Genomic DNA, 19,696 nt, shown 5'->3' with positions numbered 1-19,696 from the left:
ATAGCGATCTCGCTAGCGAGATCGCTGCCGAGTCACAAGTTTTGTGACACTACAGCGATCTCACCAGCAAGATCGCTGTGTGTGACAGCGATCGGCGACCAGCCCCCCTGCCGGTATCGCTGATCGCTGTAGGAAAGCCCAGGACTTATCTTTGGTCGCTGGTCTCCCGCTGGCCAGCACACATCGCTGCGTGTGGCAGGCGAGAGACCAGCAATCAGCTGGTAACTAACGTACACATCGGGTATCCAAGGGATGTGCGTGCCTTAGATATCCGATGTGTACGTTAGTTACCAGCTCCCTGCATCAGCGTGCTGGTAACTAACGAACACAGTGACGCCGCGTGCTAGGCGTCGCTGTGCTGATCGCTGGTGAAGCTGCCTGTTGGACAGCTCACCAGCGATCACATAGCGACTTACCGGTGATCCTGACACGTTGATATCGTTGTCGGGATCGCTGGTGAGTCGTTATGTGTGACTCTAAGGAATAAATAATGGCTGCATTGTTAACCCGCCTAGGTGTTTAAGCACAACCCACAACCTCAGATCTTCACAAGACACTAGCGCAAACTTTAAAAAGGAGATTTTTGTGTACTCACCGTAAAAACTTAGCCTCTAATTGGGGGACACAGAACCATGGGTGTTATGCTGCTGTCCACTAGGAGGAGACACTATGCATAGTCTGAAAAAGATTAACTATGGCTCCTCCTCTGCAGTATACACCCCTGGACGGCGTTAGCCTTCTCCAGTTTTGTGCAAAAGCATTAGGAGGAATATAACAGAAAAACATAACCATGCCTGTAAGAAGGCCACTATGTATGAGCTCAAAGAACAATATGAGAACTCAACCGTAACAACTGCCCGTAAGGGCAACAGGGTGGGAGCTGTGTCCCCCAATTAGAGGCCAAGAGAAAGATTTTACGGTGAGTACACAAAAATCTCCTTTACTCTGTCACCTCATTGGGGGACACAGAACCATGGGACGTCCCAAAGCAGTCCCTGGGTGGGAAGCAATGGACGAATATTGTGCAGACAGGACCCTAAACTTGGGGCACCGCCGCCTGCAGAACCCGTCTACCCAGGCTCGCGTCCGCTGAGGACTGGGTATGAACTCTGTAGTGTTTGGTAAACGTGTGTAGGCTAGTCCAAGTGGCCGCCTTACACACTTGTTAAGCCGTAGCCTGGTGCCGAATGGCCCAGGAGGCCCCTACCGCCCGTGTAGAATGTGCTGTAATACCGGCCGGAAGGGGAGAATTTTTAAGACGGTAAGCCTCTTGTATGGTGGATTTGATCCACCTGGCGAGGGTAGCCTTGGAAGCCGGCAGACGCCTTCCGGAAGGAAAAGGGAATCAGACTTCCGGAAGGGCGCAGACACGTATATACGCAATGCTCTGACTAGGTCAAGCGTATGCAGAGCCTTCACTCTATGAAACGGAGCCGGGCAAAGGGATGGCAGTGAAATTTCCTCATTGAGGTGGAAGTTGGACACAACCTTCGGAAGGAAGGATGGGACCGTATGGAGAACTAACTTGTCCTGGTGAAAAGCCAGGAAGGGCCGTCTGCAGGAGAGCGCCGACAGTTCAGACACCCTGCGTAGCGAGGTGATTGCCACCAGAAAGACCACCTTCTGGGATAGAAGGCGAAGTGGGACTTCCCTAAGGGGTTCGAAGGGAGGTCCCTGCAATGCTGTCAGGACCAGGTTGAGGTCCCACGTTTCTAGTGGCCTTTTGTAGGGGGGAACCAAATCGGGAAACCCCCTGAAAAAAAGTCCTTACTTGCGACTTGTTAGTAATGCAAATTTGAAAAAGAACAGAGCGTTGACACCTGGCTCTTAAGCGAGCCCAGCGACAGTCTGGCCTCCAGACCCGATTGGAGAAAACCAAGCACTTTGGGGAGAGAATAAGGGAGTGGGATCTGGTCGCGAGATTCGCACCAGGTAAAGAATGCTCTCCAGGTACGGTAATACATCTTGGCCGGCTTCCTTGCCCTGATCATGGTTCCAATGATGTCCGGTAAGAGCCCTGCCTGGGTTAGAACCCAGGTCTCAAGAGCCACGCCGTCAAATTGAGAGCCCCTGAATTCTGGTGGAAGAATGGGCCTTGTGACAGAAGATCGGGACGGTCGGGGAGACGCAAGGGGGCGTCTGCTGTAAGTTGTACGATGTCGGCGTACCATGTACATCTGGGCCAGTCTGGCGCAGTTAGGATGGTTGGAACTCCTTGTTTGATCTTCCTCACCACTCTGGATATCAGGGGAAGAAGTAGAAAAATGTATAGAAGCTGGAACTGGGTCCAGTCCTGAACCAGGGCATCCACTCAGAGCGACCGCGGATCGTGTGTTCTGGCCATGAAGTTGGAGACCTTGGCATTGAAATGGGATGCCATTAGGTCCACGTCCGGGGTCCCCCAGCAATTGCAGATCTGGCGAAAAATTTCGGGATGGAGAGACCACTCTCCCGAGTCCACTCCTTGTCTGCTGAGGAAGTCGGCTTCCCAGTTGTCCACACCCGGAATGTGGACCGCAGAGAGTACCGACCCCGTGTCTTCCGCCCAGTGGAGGGTGTGTGTCACTTCTCTCATTGCCTGGGTACTGCGTGTCCCACCTTGGTGGTTCACATATGCTACAGCCGTGGCATTGTGCGATTGTACTCTGATATGAGAGGCTGCCAGTAAGTGACGAAAGGCTCTCAACGCTAGGAGGATGGCACGAATTTCCAGGATGTTGATGGGCATGTTCGCCTCCACTGGTGACCACTTGCCCTGTGATGTAAGTGCACCGCACATCCCAACCCATCAGACTCGCATCGGTGGTCAGGACCTTCCATTGACCTGTGAGAAAGGATTTCCCCTTCGCGAGTGAGGTTGGCTTGAGCCACCAGAGCAAGGACCTCCCGGTTGATGACATTAGCTGGAACTACCTGTCGAGGGAAAAAGGATTCCTGTCCCAGGACTTGTGAATGGCTAGTTGAAGAGGCCTGAGGTGACACTGGGCAAATGGGACCGCTTCCATTGCTGCCACCATCCTGCCGAGGACTCAAGGCAAACCGGAGAGGTTGGTGGGGCTGCGAAGGAGGATGCGGACTCCTAGATGGAGAGCCAGTGCCATGTCCTTGGGAAGGAGCACCAGACCCCTGGAGGTGTCGAATAGCATCCCCAGGAAGGACAGAGACTGACTCGGAGTAGACGATGACTTTTGTAGGTTGACTAACCAGCCCAGGCGACTCAGAGTGTCGATTGTGATTGAGACGCAGAGCTCGCAGTCCTTGAAGGTGGAAGCCTTGATGAGATCGTCCAGGTATGGAACTACTACTATGCCTCTGGAGTGTAGAACGCCCATGATGGCTGCCATGATCTTGGTAAACGTTCTGGGAGCCGTGGCGAGTCCGAACGGGAGAGCCACTAACTGGTAGTGGTCCTGGTTGATCGCGAACCTGAGAAATCTCTGATGGGCGGGAGCAATCGGTATATGCAGGTATGAGTCTTGTATGTCTATAGAGGGGAGATATTCTCCCTGCTCCATGGACGCAATGATGGACCTAAGGGACTCCATGCGAAAATGACGAACCCGTACATATTTGTTGAGTTGTTTTAGGTCCAGTATGGGCCGTACGCTGCCTCCTTTCTTGGGGACTACGAATACATTGGAGTAGAACCCTCGGAAGCGCTCGGCTGCGGGAACCGGTAGTATGACTCCTGCTTGAAGAAGAGAGGAAACCGCTTGGTGGAAGGCACAAGCCTTGGCTGGCGGTTTTGGGGGAACAGAGGGGAAGAACCGGTTCGGTGGACTGGAAGTGAACTCTATCTTGTATCCAGAAGACACTATTTCCCTGACCCACCTGTCTTCTGTAATAGGCAGCCAGACTTGCTGAAAGAGCAAAAGTCGTCCGCCTACGGGTGGGGTGTCTTCCGGAGTTCGTGAGTCATGAGGAGGAGAAAGTCTGAGGCTTTACTCCTTTGGGCTTTGACTGGCCTGCTTTTGGCTGCCAGGTCTTGTCTGGCCTTTGCGTTGACCGTGAGTGGTCCCTGCGTGGGGAACGGTTACGATTTTGTGCTGGGCGCGAGACGGACCAGCCCAAAGAATTCCGAAAGGATTGGAATCGTGTTTGGTTACGCCTTTTGTAAGTGCGTTTAGGTTTTAGTTGAGGGAGAGAGGTACTCTTACCCCCGGTGGTGTTGGATATCATTATGTCCAACTTTTCACCGAAAAGCCGCCCACTGAGGTACGGGAGGTGCGTGAGGGACTTCTTTGAAGCCGCGTCCGCTTTCCAATCCCGCGAGAGGATACGCCGAATCGTAATGGCGTCTGATGCTATCCCCGCTACACCCCTTGCTGAATCCAGAGCTGCATGAAGCATGTAATCTGCTACAACTGCTATTTGAACCGCTTGGTCCGACAGCTCAGGAGTTGGTGCTTGGAGGCCATCTTGTATTTCTCTGGCCCAAGCCAGAATGGCTTTGGCAGCCCAAACTGAAGCAAACGCGGGAACCAGGGAGGCCCCTGCAGCCTCAAAAATTGAACAAGCCATGCGTTCTACCTGCCGGTCTGCTGCGTCCCTGAGGATTGAGCTATCTGGCAGTGAGAGGAGGGTCTGTGCTGCTAGTCTAGAGACTGGGGGGTCCACTTCGGGTGTATCTGTCCATTCCTTGGTGTCCTTCTGCCGGAAGGGGTACCTTGCCTCCAAATATTTGTGATTGGAGAATTTCTTCTCAGGCTGTGAGAACTGCTTGTTAAGGATCGCCTTAAATTCTGGGTGATTAGAGAAAACCTTAGGCGGTTTTAGAACACCTTCAAACGAAATCTTCTGCTCTGGAGCCTCCGGGGGCGGATCAGAAACATCCAGCACCCGATGGATGGAAGAGATTACGTCTTAAACTAGCGCTGTATTGCTAGGGGGAATTGGGATCAGGGACCCCTCCGTTTCGTTGTCTGAGGCGGAGTCACAGATGCCTTCCGAATCTTGTGTATCGCTGAGGCGTCCCCTGGTGGGTGAACTGGGGCGGAGGTTTTCTGTGGTCGGGGATCGCTGTGGAGATCTGCATTGTCTGTCTCTGGTAGGGGACGGTCTAGGTGACCTGGAACTACGGTGTCTCTCCCTAGAGGGGAATGACCGTGTGCTATGGGATGACGTAGATGAACGCGACCTGTGGGTCCGCTTACGTCTGGATGTGACCGGGACGTCATGTCCCCGAGTCGAGCTCTCCCTTTGCTGGGTAATGTTCATAGCTGAGGTATGACCCTGCAGAGCCTGAAGCAATGTGGAGGTTAGGTTATCTATAGACTGCATCATAGATTGTGACATCTGAGTAGCCCATTCCGGCGTGGTAGCAGACACCGAAGCATTGGTAGGGGCTTCTTGGGGTTCTGACCCAGTGATACAGTCCCGGCAGTGCGGGTACGTGCTGCCACTGGGGAGAGTGGTTTTGCAGGCTGTGCAGAATGCAAAAAAGCAGTCCTGCCTGGTTCTCTTGGGCCTTGAGCCCAGCATAGTGCACAGAGTGCAGAAGGGCTGGCTATGCAGAGGACCTACAGGGGTGGCTATGCAAAGGAACCTATAGGGGGAGCCTTATAGGGAATATGGATTCACAGCCAAGTAAAAAAACCCAGCTGTGATCTTACCCCACCAGTGTGCCCCTAGGTCCAGCGCCGAAGATCCACAGTCCTGTGCCCCCCAGAGACTGGCTGGCCTGGTCCTGCTGATGTCCTGCAGCAGAAATGGCCGCCGAGAAGAAGAGGAAGGGCAAGAAGGGGGTGGAGAGCTGAAAAAGCACGGCAGAACTGTGAAAAAACACGCCCTGTCTCGATCCGCCCCCTCTATGACACTGTAGAGTGTCATATTTGTCATCCGGGGGGTGGGCCGGGGGGGCGGAGAGGAGGCGGCGGTTTCAGCTAGGCCAAAGCCGCGGTCTAAATTAGATGCCTGATGCCCAGAAAGGCTCCAGGCCGGCACGGAAGTCCGGGAGGGGGTCGGATCTGAACCGACTCCGCCGGATCTAAAGGCAGGATAGCGGTGGGGCTACAAGCGGAAGGGGGGGCCCTGTGAGGGGGCCCTCTGAGGCACGATAGGGCTGGTGCTGCCGCAGAGACAGGGGCGCAGGGAGCCCTGTGTCTCTATTGTGCCATGCCTGCCTGCACTCCCCCCGGCCCCGACAGGAGCCCGCAGCTGGGCTGGGGTCCCTGGATGCTGGGAGCTGCAGAGTGCTGCCTGTACAGACCGTACCTGAGGCGTCTCAACCTAATGCCCCCAGAGGGGGATTAGTGAGGGTGCCGCTGTCACCATCAGGGGGCTTTATCCTCGCCTCAACCTCAACCCGGAAACCAAAAGGAATTGGGGAAGGAGGGGGGGGGGGGGGGTCTCAACTTCGAACCAGCACCCAAAGGACAGGGGAAAGAGCGACATGGGGAATAGCCATCTCGACTTCAACTGGGCACCCCATAATAGGGGACCGAGGAAGGAGCCATGCCGGGAGTCTCACAAGAGACCCACTTTTCTTCATCTGTATCCCGTCGGAAAAAAACGGAGTGAAAAAAAAAAGAATAAAAATTTTTTTTAGGTGTGCGTCCTATGTAACACTAAGCAAAAACTGGAGAAGGCCAACGCCATCCAGGGGGTGTATACTGCAGAGGAGGAGCCATAGGTAATCTTTTCAGATTATGCATAGTGTCACCTCCTAGTGGACAGCAGCATAACACCCATGGTTCTGTGTCCCACAATGAGGCGACAGTAATAGGAGGCCCGTACAAACGCAGAGGCGGAGCCCTCATCAAAGCAGGGGAGATGTCTGATGACGGACTGTGTCCATCATTGGACATTAAGGGGTTAAAGAGGGTATTAAGGGGCTGTTACCTTCAAGGGGTAAAAACTTAATGCCTGCGCAAAAATATTGAGCAGTCTGCAATACCCAAACTTCTTAATATCTACCTATTCCTTGCATGGAGAGTAGGACACCCACCTGTGTCTGTGAAAGACTGGATATCATGTGTTAAATCAATGTTAACACTTTCAGCATTCTCCACCTTCTTAAAAATGATTCCAAGGAACCACATCGACACGTACTCATTACTGAAAGAGAGAAGGAAAAAGTACAAGAGACGTTGGACACCAATGTAGGTAGCAAATGGATATAATAAAACTTAACCTTTAATAGGTATGGTATAAAAAAATCTGAACATATTTAACACATCAAAAAGGAACCTCATTGGCAAAAGGAACCCTAATACCAAAAAAAAAAGAAGGGAAAACGAAGGGAGGCATAATGACCCAAAAGACCTATTGGGTTAAGTTTTATTATATCCGTTTGCTACCTACATTTGATTATTCTTTTTACTCTTTCCTGCTTACCATACGTTGGAAATCAGACTGTCACTCATTGAAAGTCAATAAAGAACCTTATGTTCCATTTTCGGTAGGGATCATTCTCTTATGAAGTTCCACAACATAATGATACCTAGAAGTAATAAAACTACTACATAGAAATACTTACTCTTTACAGTGGTCTGGACCGCCAGGAAAAGACTGAGGATTCACATGTGCAAGTGTAATGAACTCATTCCTCTCCAAGTTTCCAACCAGAACACGGATTTTTGATTCAACTAAGCCAACCCTACAAGACAAAGTGCTTCATGTAGGAGCTGTATGCTCATCTTACAACATTCAGACTTGCATTAAACGCAGCTCTACTAGGAGGAAGATGCGTATCCATCAGTAAATCTGTGCAGAGAGTCCCCAAAAGGAGAATTATAAAAAGAAGAGAAGGCCACAAGTACCCAAATCCCAATAAATGGTGATTGTGGAATTAAGGGCAGTAAAGGGTTCAGCCTACAAGGACTGAAGAAATAGTTTATACATGGATTTTTTTAAAGATTTTATTTTTCAAGAGCCACTATCAGTAATATCATATAATTCCTATACAAGTGGACTGCTTATGGGAGGATTTTGTGATCATGCAGTAAAATCTTTTCCTAGCCTAGAATATACATAATGCAGATTCTGCAACTAGTTAACATATTCGTGTGCATTTACCATTCCAGATGATGTTCCTCTGTGAATGCGCTGGCAGTCAACACAATATAGTGCCTAAAATTGAGAAAGTAAGAATTAAAAAAAATGACTCTAAAATAAATAAAGTGGTTGATATAAGTCACAGAGGCACTCCCAACGTCAGCCCATCACATGATGGCACATTGCTGCAATTCATGATTGAAAAGGGTATGCTCACTGCGACCTCTTCAGCTGCCCACTGTATAGGGATTGGCAGTCGGCCCACTCAGTGAAGCCAGGACACAGCTGTACATGGTAATACAGGAGGGGCTGCAATGCTTAATCAGGTTATTTTAAAAGGGGTTGTCCGGTTCAAATCGTTACGTCTGCGGTCACTCACTGCGGTGAGTCCTCGGTTTGAGCCGGGACCGGAGATGTACGAGTTATACATACTCCTAGTGAGTGGGCGCTGCATCGCTCTCTATACACTTGTATGGAGCAAGGCCGCTGCCCTCTAGTCAACCACGGCCACTAGACAGCGGTGTCACTAGTCGGGGCACAGAGTGACTGCATTTATCAATTTGGACTGGACAACCCCGTTAAGGCTTTGTAGGGGTCCCAGGACTAAGACATCCTCTGATCATAAAGTGATGGCATATCCGAGCTAATTGCCATCATTTTAAGACATGGGAGTAACGATTTAAAGTCACACAATAAGAACAATGACCTAAAAGTTTATTTTTAATGATATATTGCTTTTAAAGTTGTTTTACTAGATAAAAATAATGCTCTGCCTATGTTACACTTTTTTTGCAAGCTGAAATACAGCAATAATCAGTTCTTTATTCAACGAGCCTTGGGACAAACTTACTTGTACTTCTGGAAAAAGTTTGGTGGTTCAAATAATTTAGACCAGTCCACTTTGCCTTGGAGGATTTCATCCGTGATAGCAAGACCTTGAGGAAGGGGGGACACAAGTTCATAACTAAACAAAATCAATTTTCAGACACCTACATGCAAGTCAACAACACTGCTCTTAGGGTACCGTTCACCAGGGCTGTGGAGTCGGTAAGCCAAACCTGCGACTCCGACTCCTCAATTTCCCTTACACCGACTCCAACTCCGACTCCCACACATATTGCTTATATTTAAGTGAAAAATTTATTGTAGTACAATGTGAACCTCAGACATTTAATCATTTTTATGATCCAATAATCAAGATATTTAGATAGAACAGAATATATATTGGTGTACTACCCGGTTTTCATTCTTTTTGGTACAGATATGGATAAATGGATAGATAGAGCAGATTTCTAATCTGCTTTTGCTATTGAAAACATTATCTATGAGCTCAAAAACCTTTCAGGTGATGCAGTTTTTTAAAAAGATGATCAGCTTTTGCAGCTGAAAAACGTATCCTCAAAAAACACAGGAAAAACGCTGTGTGTGAATGTAGCCTTAGATCAGGAATATAACAGCCATTTATAGGACATTTCATAACTTTCCCAAACTCCTATGAAAAAAATATTCAGCAGATCCTGCATTGAATTACTGTACCCAATTTATTATATATTTTAGGAGTCGGAGTCGGTCCATTTTATACCGACTCCAACTCCGACTCCACCAAAATGAGCACCGACTCCACGACTCCAACTCCACAGCCCTGCCGTTCACACAGGACTATTTTGCTGCTTTTTTTCCTGCAGCAAAACCTGATCTTGGCAGGAAAGAAGCTGTGGCAAAAATGAAGATTTTGGGTACTCACCGTAAAATCTCTCGGAGCCTTCATTGGGGGACACAGGAAACCATGGGTGCATGCTGCTGCCATTAGGAGGTTGACACTATGCAAAAAAAGTTAGCTCCTCCCCAGCAGTATAAACCCACCAACTGGAAGGAAGCTCATCAGTTAGTGAGAAAGCAGTAGAGGCAACAGGTATACAACTATCATAACATAACCACAACAAACAATGCCTCCAATGAAGGCTATGAGAAAGATTTTACGGTGGGTACCCAAATCTTCATTTCTCTTATCGCTTCATTGGGGGACACAGGAAACCATGGGATGTCCTAAAGCAGTCCCAAGGGTGGGTAAAGGTGGTACCTGTAAATCAGAGCTCAGGGGTCACTGCTGCTTGCAGGACCATCTTACATAGATTTGAATATGACTAAACAAATATGTGAACCTTGCAGGACTTGGCAAAGGCATGACAGGAAGACTATGTAGCAGTCTAACAAATCTACAAGACCAATGCCTGGCGGTGGGTGACAGAGGAGGCCTCCCACTGAGCGAGAGGAGCGCGTGGGGACCTTAAATGGATGTGATCTGTCCATTAGTCGGTAGGCTTCAGAACAGCAGAGCGAACCCAGCAGGCCTCGATAGACTTGGAAACAGCCAAGACCTTTACGAGTACATTCTGGGATTAAGAACAGTGAATCTGCACATCTGACTGGTACTATCCTGGGAAGGTAACTACAGAAAATTCTACCAGGTCCAGGTGTTTACGAGACCATTCTTGATAAAGAAAGGGAGCAAAAAAGGACAAAAACAGTATCCTCATTGGGGAGAAATGCAAAAAACCTTAGGGAGAAAGGATGGTATCGGATGTAACACTACCTTGTCCTGGTGACACCCTAGATAAGGAGGAACAAGAGACCTGCAAGTTTGGAAACTCATCTGGTAGAAGAAATGGAGAACGAGAAGGCAACCTTCCAGGAAAGGAGTGAAAGGTGTCTCGTAGAAGTTTGAATGTTGATTCTTGAAGAACACCGAGTACTAAATTGAGATCCCAAGGTGTTACCAGAGGTCTGTAGGGGGAAACAGTGCCCAACTCCCTGCAGAAAGTTCTTGATCTGCAGGCGAGACGTTAATCTTTCGATCTTGAGAAAACTGAAAGAGGCCAGATCTCATACTCAAATATAAGAAGGACAAAATGAAAACAGATGAAAGACCCTTGGGGAGGTCTGATTACACACCAGCAGAAAGATTTTCCATGAATGATGGGAAATGAGAGAAAAGGAAGGCTGCATCTGATACACTAGATAGTGGTCAGAAAATGTGGACTGCAGCTGTGATCGACCATGAGGTACGTGGTAAAAGGTACATCGGACTTACTGGGTAGGGGACCAAACACTAGTGCTGTTATTGCTATAGCACCTAAAGTCTATTTCTCCTTGCATGGAAAAACTGGTGAGCGTAGGGGGGGAAAAAAATCGTAGTTACTTACCGTTACGGCACCACGGAGAGAGGGGATCCGCCCCACGGGGACAGGAAACCTACAGATAAAAAGGCAGTACCTCTCTCCCACATCAGTTGTTTTACAGAGCATTAACGGAACTTCAGCCTAATACTAACACAACAACTTTAAGAAAAAGAAATTTCTATAATCAATAAACTGCGTAGAGACACCACGTGACTTTTTGACTAAACTGTATTTACAATAAGTGCGCACCCCACACGTGTAGTGAGAGAATATATACGGGTGCCGTCATGGGCTCAGAGAAATACCGTTAACGGTAAGTAACTACGATTTTCTCTTTCCCCCATGACGGCACCACGGAGAGAATTTGCAGAGACTATTTATTGGGGGGGGGGGACCACTGCCTCCAGCACCATTCTACCAAAGGTTAGATCTGAGGAGGTGGCTAGGTCCAGCCGATAGTGGTTAAAGAAAGTCGAAGGAGAGGACCAAGTGGCGGCTCTACATATCTGGTTCAATGGAGACGCCTGCTCTCTCTGACCAAGAAGTTGACACCGCTCTTGTGGAATGGGCAGTTAGTCTGCCTGGAATGTCCGCACCATGTGACGAGTATGACAAGGTGATGGCGTCGCTTATCCACCTCGCCAGCGTGCTCTTTGATGCCTTTCGCCCTTTCTTTGGCCCCTGGAAGTAGACAAAAAGAGACCTATCCTTTCCACACTCCCTGGTGGCCGCCAGGTATCCAATTAGGCATCTCCTGACATCTAATGTGTGTAGGGTCTCTTGTCCCTTGTTTTTGGAATTGGGGCAAAAGGAGGGGAGGGAGATTTCTTGAGTTCTGTGGAATCGGGACGCTACCTTCAGCAGATAGGACAGACCCAGCCTAAGTACCACCCTGTCATCCAGGATCTGTGTAATTGGAGGGAAGGCTGAAGGGGCCTGGATGTCACCAATTCTACGGCCGATGTGAGGGCTATCAAGAGGGAGGTCTTGAGAGACATTAATTTTAGCGGTGCTTCATGCAAAGGCTCAAAGGGAAGCTTGGTCAGGGCTGAGTGTACCAAGTTTAGATCCCAGGGAGGGGTGTTCAGGGAAGACACGGGCTTGGATCTACCAGCTGCCTTAATGAATCTGGACACCCAACGATTCTCTACCAAGTCACAGTTGTATAGGGCCCCCAGGGCCACCACTTGATCCTTTAATGTGCTGGTAGCTAGACCTTGCTCTAAGCCCTTTTGCAGGAACTCTAAGATCTTTGGTATGGGTACCTTCCCCTTTGGACTGGCCCTTGATACTGAAAGAAACTTCCTCCAGACCCTCCCGTACTGTTTAGTGGTTATCGGTTTTCTGCTTCATAGCGGAGTGGATACCAAATTTTGGGAGAAGCCTTTGTTGATTAATAGAGCCCTTTCAAATTCCAGGCCGTCATATGTAGGTTCCCCACTTGAGGGTGCAGTACCGGGCCCTGAGAGAGTAGGTTCGGGATCTCCAGGAGGACCCAAGGGTCGGAGATGGACATTCTCCTCAACCAAGAGAACCACGTTCTTCTCGGCCAGAAAGGGGCTTTTAATATTACCCTGGCTTTGTCCTCCCGAATCTTCCTTAGAACTGATGGAATTAGGGCTATTGGTGGAAACGCATAAGCAAGAGGAAAGTGCCAGGGGGATCATGAGGGCATCCAGGGCTAACGGATTCCCAGAGGGGTCTATGGAGCAGAAGGTTTCCACCTTCCGATTTGTCCTGTTGGCGAATAGGTCTATACCAGGTTTCCCCCATAGTATCATGATCTCGTTGAAATTTTCCTGGTTCAGCTCCCACTCGCCTTGTCTCAGTTGTGGGCAACTTAGAAAGTTCGCCGTGACGTTGTCTGTCCCTTTTATGTGGAGTGCCGTCAGTGAGCCTAGGTTTCCCTCTGCAAACTGGAGGATTGACTTTGTCACTGTCATTAGGGCGCGGGATCTTGTGCCCCCCTGATGGTTTAAGTAAGCCACTACCGTGCGGTTGTCTGAAAACACCCTTACGTGGTGGCTTCTGAGGGATTGCACAAAATACAGGAGGGCGAGCTTTACCGCTAGCAGCACCTTCATGTTCAAGGAGGCTGCCTTTTCGTCTTCTGTCCAGACCCCTTGAGTTACCTGCTTGTCCAAGTGAGCCCCCCACCCCCTAGGGCTTGCATCTGTAGTGAGGACTCGAGATACTGGTATTACCCAAGGGACCCCCCTGGATAGGTTGGATGATTCCGTCCACCACTGTAGTGAATGAGCTGTTTCGGGTGGTATGTCTAACCACCCTTCTAAATCTCCGTGAAGGGAAATTTCTGCCGCTAGTGTTTCCCACTGTAGATCCCTTGTATGGGCTTGAGCCCACTGCACGGCTGGCATGCAGGCAGTCATTGACCCGAGCAGGGACATAGCCTTCCTCAGTGTTGTTACTGTGCGAGTTATTGCCCCTGTTGCCATTTGCTTTACATGTAGCAATTTCCCTTCCGGGAGTCGACACTCCTGCCTGAGGGAATCTATGGTTATGCCCAAATACTCTTGTACTTGGCTCGGGACCGTCCGGGATTTTGGTAGGTTTAGCAGCCAACCTAGATCGGTCAGAGAATTCATAGTCCTGCTCAACTCGTCCCTGCAGTGTGATGGGGAGTTGCCTATTACTAGGAAATCGTCCAAGTATGGAACTATTAGGATGTCCTGCTCCCTTAGATGTGCCATGACCTCTTCTATGATTTTTGTGAATACCCTCAGGGCGATGGCCAGCCCGAATGGGAGAGCTTTGAACTGATAGTGCTTTATCTCTCCCCCCATGGTTACTGCTATCCTGAGAAATTGGCAGTAGTCTTTGTGTATGGGGACGTGGTAGTACGCGTCCTTTAGCTCGAGTACAGTCATGTAACAGGACGGAAACAGCATTTTCACTGCAGATTTTATTGCTTCCATTTTGAATGGGTGGATTACCAGGCACTTGTTTAATTTTTTTCAGGTTTATTATTGTCCTGAATGTCCCATCTGGCTTCTTCCTCAGGAAGATAGGGGAATCCTTCTCTTTCTTGGTGAGGGACCTCTTGCAGTACTGATTTCTCCACCAGGGTCTGAATCTCCTGTTGAATTGTGGCTTGTTCTTCCGCCGAACGCCTCTGTGGAGTCACTACGAAAGAGGGTTTGGGTGGTGTGAAATTTTAATTTGAGGCTTTTTTTATGATGTCTAAGATCCATTGACTGTTTGATATGTTTTCCCAAGTTGGGAAGAAGAGGGCCAATCTTCCTCCTACCTGGGAGACACCTTCATTGGGGTGGCTTCTTGTCTGCCGGTTTTCCAAACATGAACCCCTTTCCTTTGAAAAAATGAACCCCTTTCCTTTGCCTCTTCTATCTTCCCACTTGTCCTGGGAATTTTAAGGCGCTGGATAAATTTCCTGCTCCGAAAACGCTTGAAGGGGAAATTGGATGGGTTAGGGAAAGACATTTTATCCCCTGCCTTGTCAAGTATATCGTCAAGCGTAGGTCCGAAAAGGAATTCACCTTCACAGGGAATGGAGCAAAGTTTTGATTTTGTTTGCAGGTTTCCCGTCCAGCACTTGAGCCATAGGGCCTTCTAGCTGCGTTCGAGAATGAGGCTGCCCTGGCTGTTAGCCTGATTGAATCTGCGGCTGCGTCCGCTAAAAAGGCCACCGCTCCTCTCATCAATGGGACGGAGTCTAGGATTGCACTTCTCTGGGATTTGTTTTTTAGCTGGTCCTCCAACTGATCCAACCACACCATAAGGGCTCTAGCTGTTCAAGTGACGGCTATGGCGGGTTTCAGCCCTCCTCCGGCTGCCTCCCAGGAACCCCTCAGGAACGTATCCGCTTTTTTGTCCATGGGATCTTTCAGTGTTCCCATGTCCTCAAACGGCAGAGAGAATTTTTTTTGAGGCTTTTGCGATGGCTACGTCCACCTTCGGTGCTTTGTCACAAAAGGAACAGCTTGGATCTTCAAAGGGGTATTTTCTTTTGGGGGCTAGGAGGCCTTTTTTCTCCGGTCTTTTCCACTCCCTCTGTATTAGCGCCTGAATTTTATCGTTCATAGGGAATGATATCCTTTTCTGCTCTAACCCACTGAACATAGCATCCTGGATAGTCCTTTTGGGCCTGGTGTCTACTACACTGTGTTCCAAATTATTATGCAAAAAGAGTTTAGGAGTGATAAGGTTAGAATTTTTTTGTTTGTCATTTAAACACATTGATGGTGATGTGTGTCAGGGCTCTTTATATCACTGAAAGCAATTGCAGATACCTGTGCAAATTAGTTTGTTTGGTGTGTCCAAATAAAGGCAAGACTACTTAAGAAGGCTGTTCCACATTATTAAGCAGCCTACATTTTTTGCCAAAATGGGAAAGAAAAAGGATGTGTCGGCTGCTGAGAAGCAACAAATTGTGGAGAATTTAGGTCAAAGCATGACTACAATCAACATTGCCAAGACACTTCATCGTGATCATCGCACAATCAAGAAGTATGTAGCTGATTCCCAGCACACACGTGTGCTTGCTGATAGGGAAAAATTGAGGACTCTTTCCAACAGGCAATTGCGTCAGGTTAAAAGAGCAGCTGCAAAAATGCCTTGTCATAGCAGCAGACAAGTTTTTGAAGCTGCTGGTGCCTCCAACGTCCCCCGAACAACAAGATGTAGGGTCCTTCAGAGGTTTGCAGCTGTGCGTAAGCCATCCTGTTGACCACCTATCCACTGCACACAAGCAGAAACGGCTCCAGTGGGCCAAACGATACATGAAGACTGACTTCCAAACTGTTTTGTTCACCGATGAGTGCCGTGCAACGCTCGATGGTCCAGATGGATGGAGTGGAGGATGGCTGGTTGATGGACACCCCATGAAAACACGGCTAAGGCGCCAACAAGGAGGAGGTGGAGTAATGTTTTGGGCTGGAATCATGGGGAGAGAGATTGTCGGCCTCTTTAGGATCCCTGAAGGGGTAAAGATGAACTCCATAATCTATGTGGAGTTTCTAAAACAGCACTTCCTGCCATGGTTCAAGAGGAAGAACCGTGCTTTCCGCAGCAAGATCATTTTCATGCATGATAATGCACCGTCTCAAGCTGCAAATAACACATCTGCATCTCTGGTTGCTATGGGCATAAAAGAGGACAAACTTATGGTGCGGCCACCATCTTTCCCTGACCTCAACCCCATTGAGAACCTCTGGAGCATCATCAAAAGGAGTGTCTATGATGGCGGGAGACAGTGCACATTTAAGCAACAGCTCTGGGAGGGTATTCTGTCCACATGCAAAACAATTGAAGCACAAACCATCCAAAAACTGACAAATTCAATAGACGAGAGAGTTCAGAAGCTTCTTTCGAACAAGGGGTCCTATGTGCAAATGTAACATCACCTAGAATAAAGTTTTGACTTGAAAACTGTTTGATTTCATTTTGTAATAAGCTGATAATGCTTATAATTTCACAATTGACCATTTTTTGTTCAAAATAAAAATAAAACGGTTGAAAACTCTGCTGTGCATAATAATTTGGAACATGCATTTTGAGTGTTTATTTTTAAAAATATACTGTTTTCATAGGCAGTTTGTTCAAAAACATTGCAATTATACTAGAATATTAGATGACTGGAAAATAACAATGACTGCAATTCATATAGGTAATTTAGAGAAAATATGAGGAAATATTTTTTGCATAATAATTTGGAACACAGTGTAGTCCCATAGTGGTTCTGATTGCTTTTATTAATTTATCGGTTTCCTCTATAGGGGAAACAGCTGCGACCTTCCTCGGCAGAGGACGAAGAGTCGGATGACGGGCTGTCTGTGCCTGATGCAGAAGAATCGCTCTCCCTATTGCTGTGATCTGACTCGGGGTCCCTGCTTTTAGGCTTCTTATGTTTTTTACTTTCTCCCTGGAGGGATTTGAGGGCGTTCTCTACCTGATGTTTAATTAGCTTTCTAAGGTCAGAGGCGAAGCCTGAGGATTCCTTGCATATAGTGTGCTCTATGCAGGATTGGCAGAGCCTTTTCCCCCACCCTGCGGGAAGCTCCTCTGAGTGGGCAAATTTTGTGGTTGGCCTTTTGTGTGCACTTCTTCCCCTGTAAGAGGACAGGCCCTAGTTACAATAGGTACATTTACGTAGCTCATTAACCCACCGGACCGAAGGAGGATACAGAGTCTGAAGGGGCTCCCGGATCTGGAAGAGGCTTGTCTTTTGGGACCCCTGTCCCACCAGACTCCTTGCTGCATCAGGACTCCGAGCGGCTGCTGCTACTGCGTCGCTGTGAGCCAGTGGGCTCCTTCTTTCGGTGCCTTTTCGGCGATTGCCACTGTTGCTGCTGGGATCCTGCGTCGGAGGACATGTCCCGCAGCTGCTGCTTTTCCGGTGCCGAACTCATGATCCAAGGAACAGATCAGCGTGGTGCTTCGTGCACCTTTCAACCAAGTGGCTGGCTTTTTTTTTTTTTTTTGTGCTCTGAGGGCCGGCACCCAGAGATGCCTAGCGCTGCCCCCACCCCGCGCATGCGCACTCCCGGGCCTCCCAGTGATGCCTTGCGCCGGCCCCACGTGACCCTCGCGCATGCGCACTGCCGCCGGCCCCCAGAAAAGCCTTGCGCCGAGACTGGCGCGATCTGCCCGTGTTGTCCCGCGCGCCAGGCGTCTGCTGGCCTCCGGTACCTGCCTAGGACCACCTAGGTCGGTTCCGGGGCCACTTCTGAGGGGGACGCCATCTTAGGGAGAGGCGGTCTTCTGGAGCGTCTTCTGCTGCCTCTGCCCCCCGCACACCCTGGAGGCCCGCTGACCCCAGCGGTGGCGCCTCGGGTAACCGCCCCAGCTGGGACAGGGGTCTCCCGCTGTCGTCCTCCAGACTGGTCGGCTCCGGCATCCCGCGACGATTGTAAGTCTGTAGGTTCCCTATGGGGACAGGAAACCAACTGATGCGGGAGAGAGCTACTGCCTTTTTATCTGTAGGTTTCCTGTCCCCGTGGGGCGGATCCCCTCTCTCCGTAGTGCCGTCATGGGGGAAAGATAAACACTCCATTGCTGCAGTCGAGGTCTAGATACCTAACCGAAATATAGACAGTCTGTAGGAGCTACATTAGGAAGGACTATAAGATATTGTATACATAAACAAAGGACAACCCTGCCTGTCTAAAATAAAAGTGTGTCCTGGAGTCATGAACTTTTATTTTTCTATATAACATTAGGCTGGTTTCACATTAGCGTTTTTTTGCGCCGCGCATCGTGCGCGTCCATGCGCATGCGTCATGTGCACCTATGTTTAACATGGGGGGGGGCGCGCATGGTCTAGCGTTTGCACGCGTTCATATGCGGTTTTGTAAGGTGTGCGTCCAGGCGTGCCAGACGCAACCTGCTGCATTTTTGGGTCCGTCCAACGGCGCAAAAAAAAAAAACACATGCGCACGGAATGCGACAAAATGCATTAGTCTATGGGAACGCAGGCGTGCGCATGGACATGCGCACGCCTGCGTTAAAAACGCATGCGTTTTAAGAGTTAACGTGGCTTGAAACTGGTTAAAACGCTCGCGCCTAAAAAACGCAAACACATGCAAAACGCTTGATGCGTTTTTGCAGGCGTTTCTATTGTGCACAAAGTGTTGCACTCAAAAACGCTAATGTAAAAGTAGCCATAGAGACACAGGTGCTATAAGCTGCTGAGACACAAGCACTGGACCATTGGGAGGGGGAACTCTCCTGGAGGAAATGAAACTGAAACATATAGGCAGAGCGTCTAGACAAGTGTCTGGACCAAACACTGCAGTACAGCAGGTGGAGGTCTGCTCATGATACTCAGGGGAAAAAAATATGGTGCTGAGCATTCAGCATTAAACCCTTAATTCCCAGAGCTTTTTTTTTTTATTTTTCTCTCCCCTTCTTTCCAGAGCCATAACTTGTTTCCGTCAATATGGCCATGTGAGGGCTTATTTTTTGTGGGACGAGTAGTACTTTTAAACAACACCATTGGTTTTACCATGTTGTGTAATCAAAAACGGGAAAAACATTCCAAGTGCGGTGAAATTGCAAATAAAAGCCTTTTTTGCTAGGTTCACTAAATGCTAAATCTAACCTGCCATTATTATTCTCCAGGTCATTACGAGTTCATAGACACCAAACATGTCTATGTTTTCTTTTATCTAAGTGGTGAAAAAAAAAATTCCAAAGCTTGCTAAAAAAAAAAAATTTGCGCAATTTTCTGAGACCCATAGCGTCTCCACTTTTCGTGATATGCAGTCGGGTGACAGCTTATTTTTTGCGTGCCATGCTGACGTTTTCAATGATACCACTTTTGTGCAAATACGTTCTTTTTGATCGCCCGTTATTGCATTTTAATGCAATGTCACGGTGACCGAAAAAAACAATTCTGGAGTTTTGGGTTTTCTTTCTCGCTATGTCGTTTACCGATCGGGTTAATGCTTTTTTTTTTTATTGATAGATCGGGCGATTCTGAACGCGGCGATACCCAATATGTGTAATTTTTTTTTTTATAGTTTTATTTTGATTGGGGCGAA

General features: G+C 48.6%; 1 protein-coding gene across 1 annotated transcript in view; it reads right to left on the bottom strand.

The window, feature by feature from the left end:
- Positions 1-19,696, bottom strand: part of PAPOLG (poly(A) polymerase gamma) — a 97,743-nt gene that overhangs the window by 38,925 nt on the left and 39,122 nt on the right. The window contains exons 12-15 of the mRNA XM_073559305.1: positions 8,846-8,930; positions 8,017-8,070; positions 7,478-7,597; positions 6,947-7,056 (exon numbers count right to left, since the gene is read on the bottom strand). Coding sequence (XP_073415406.1) covers positions 6,947-7,056; positions 7,478-7,597; positions 8,017-8,070; positions 8,846-8,930 — 369 coding nt within the window. The remainder of the gene's footprint in view (positions 1-6,946; positions 7,057-7,477; positions 7,598-8,016; positions 8,071-8,845; positions 8,931-19,696) is intronic.

This window comes from Dendrobates tinctorius, unplaced genomic scaffold (genome assembly GCF_039654945.1).
Source record: "Dendrobates tinctorius isolate UK_male_01 unplaced genomic scaffold, ASM3965494v1 ptg000269l, whole genome shotgun sequence".
Classification (NCBI taxonomy): domain Eukaryota; kingdom Metazoa; phylum Chordata; class Amphibia; order Anura; family Dendrobatidae; genus Dendrobates; species Dendrobates tinctorius.
This window is presented reverse-complemented; position numbering and strand designations above follow the sequence as displayed.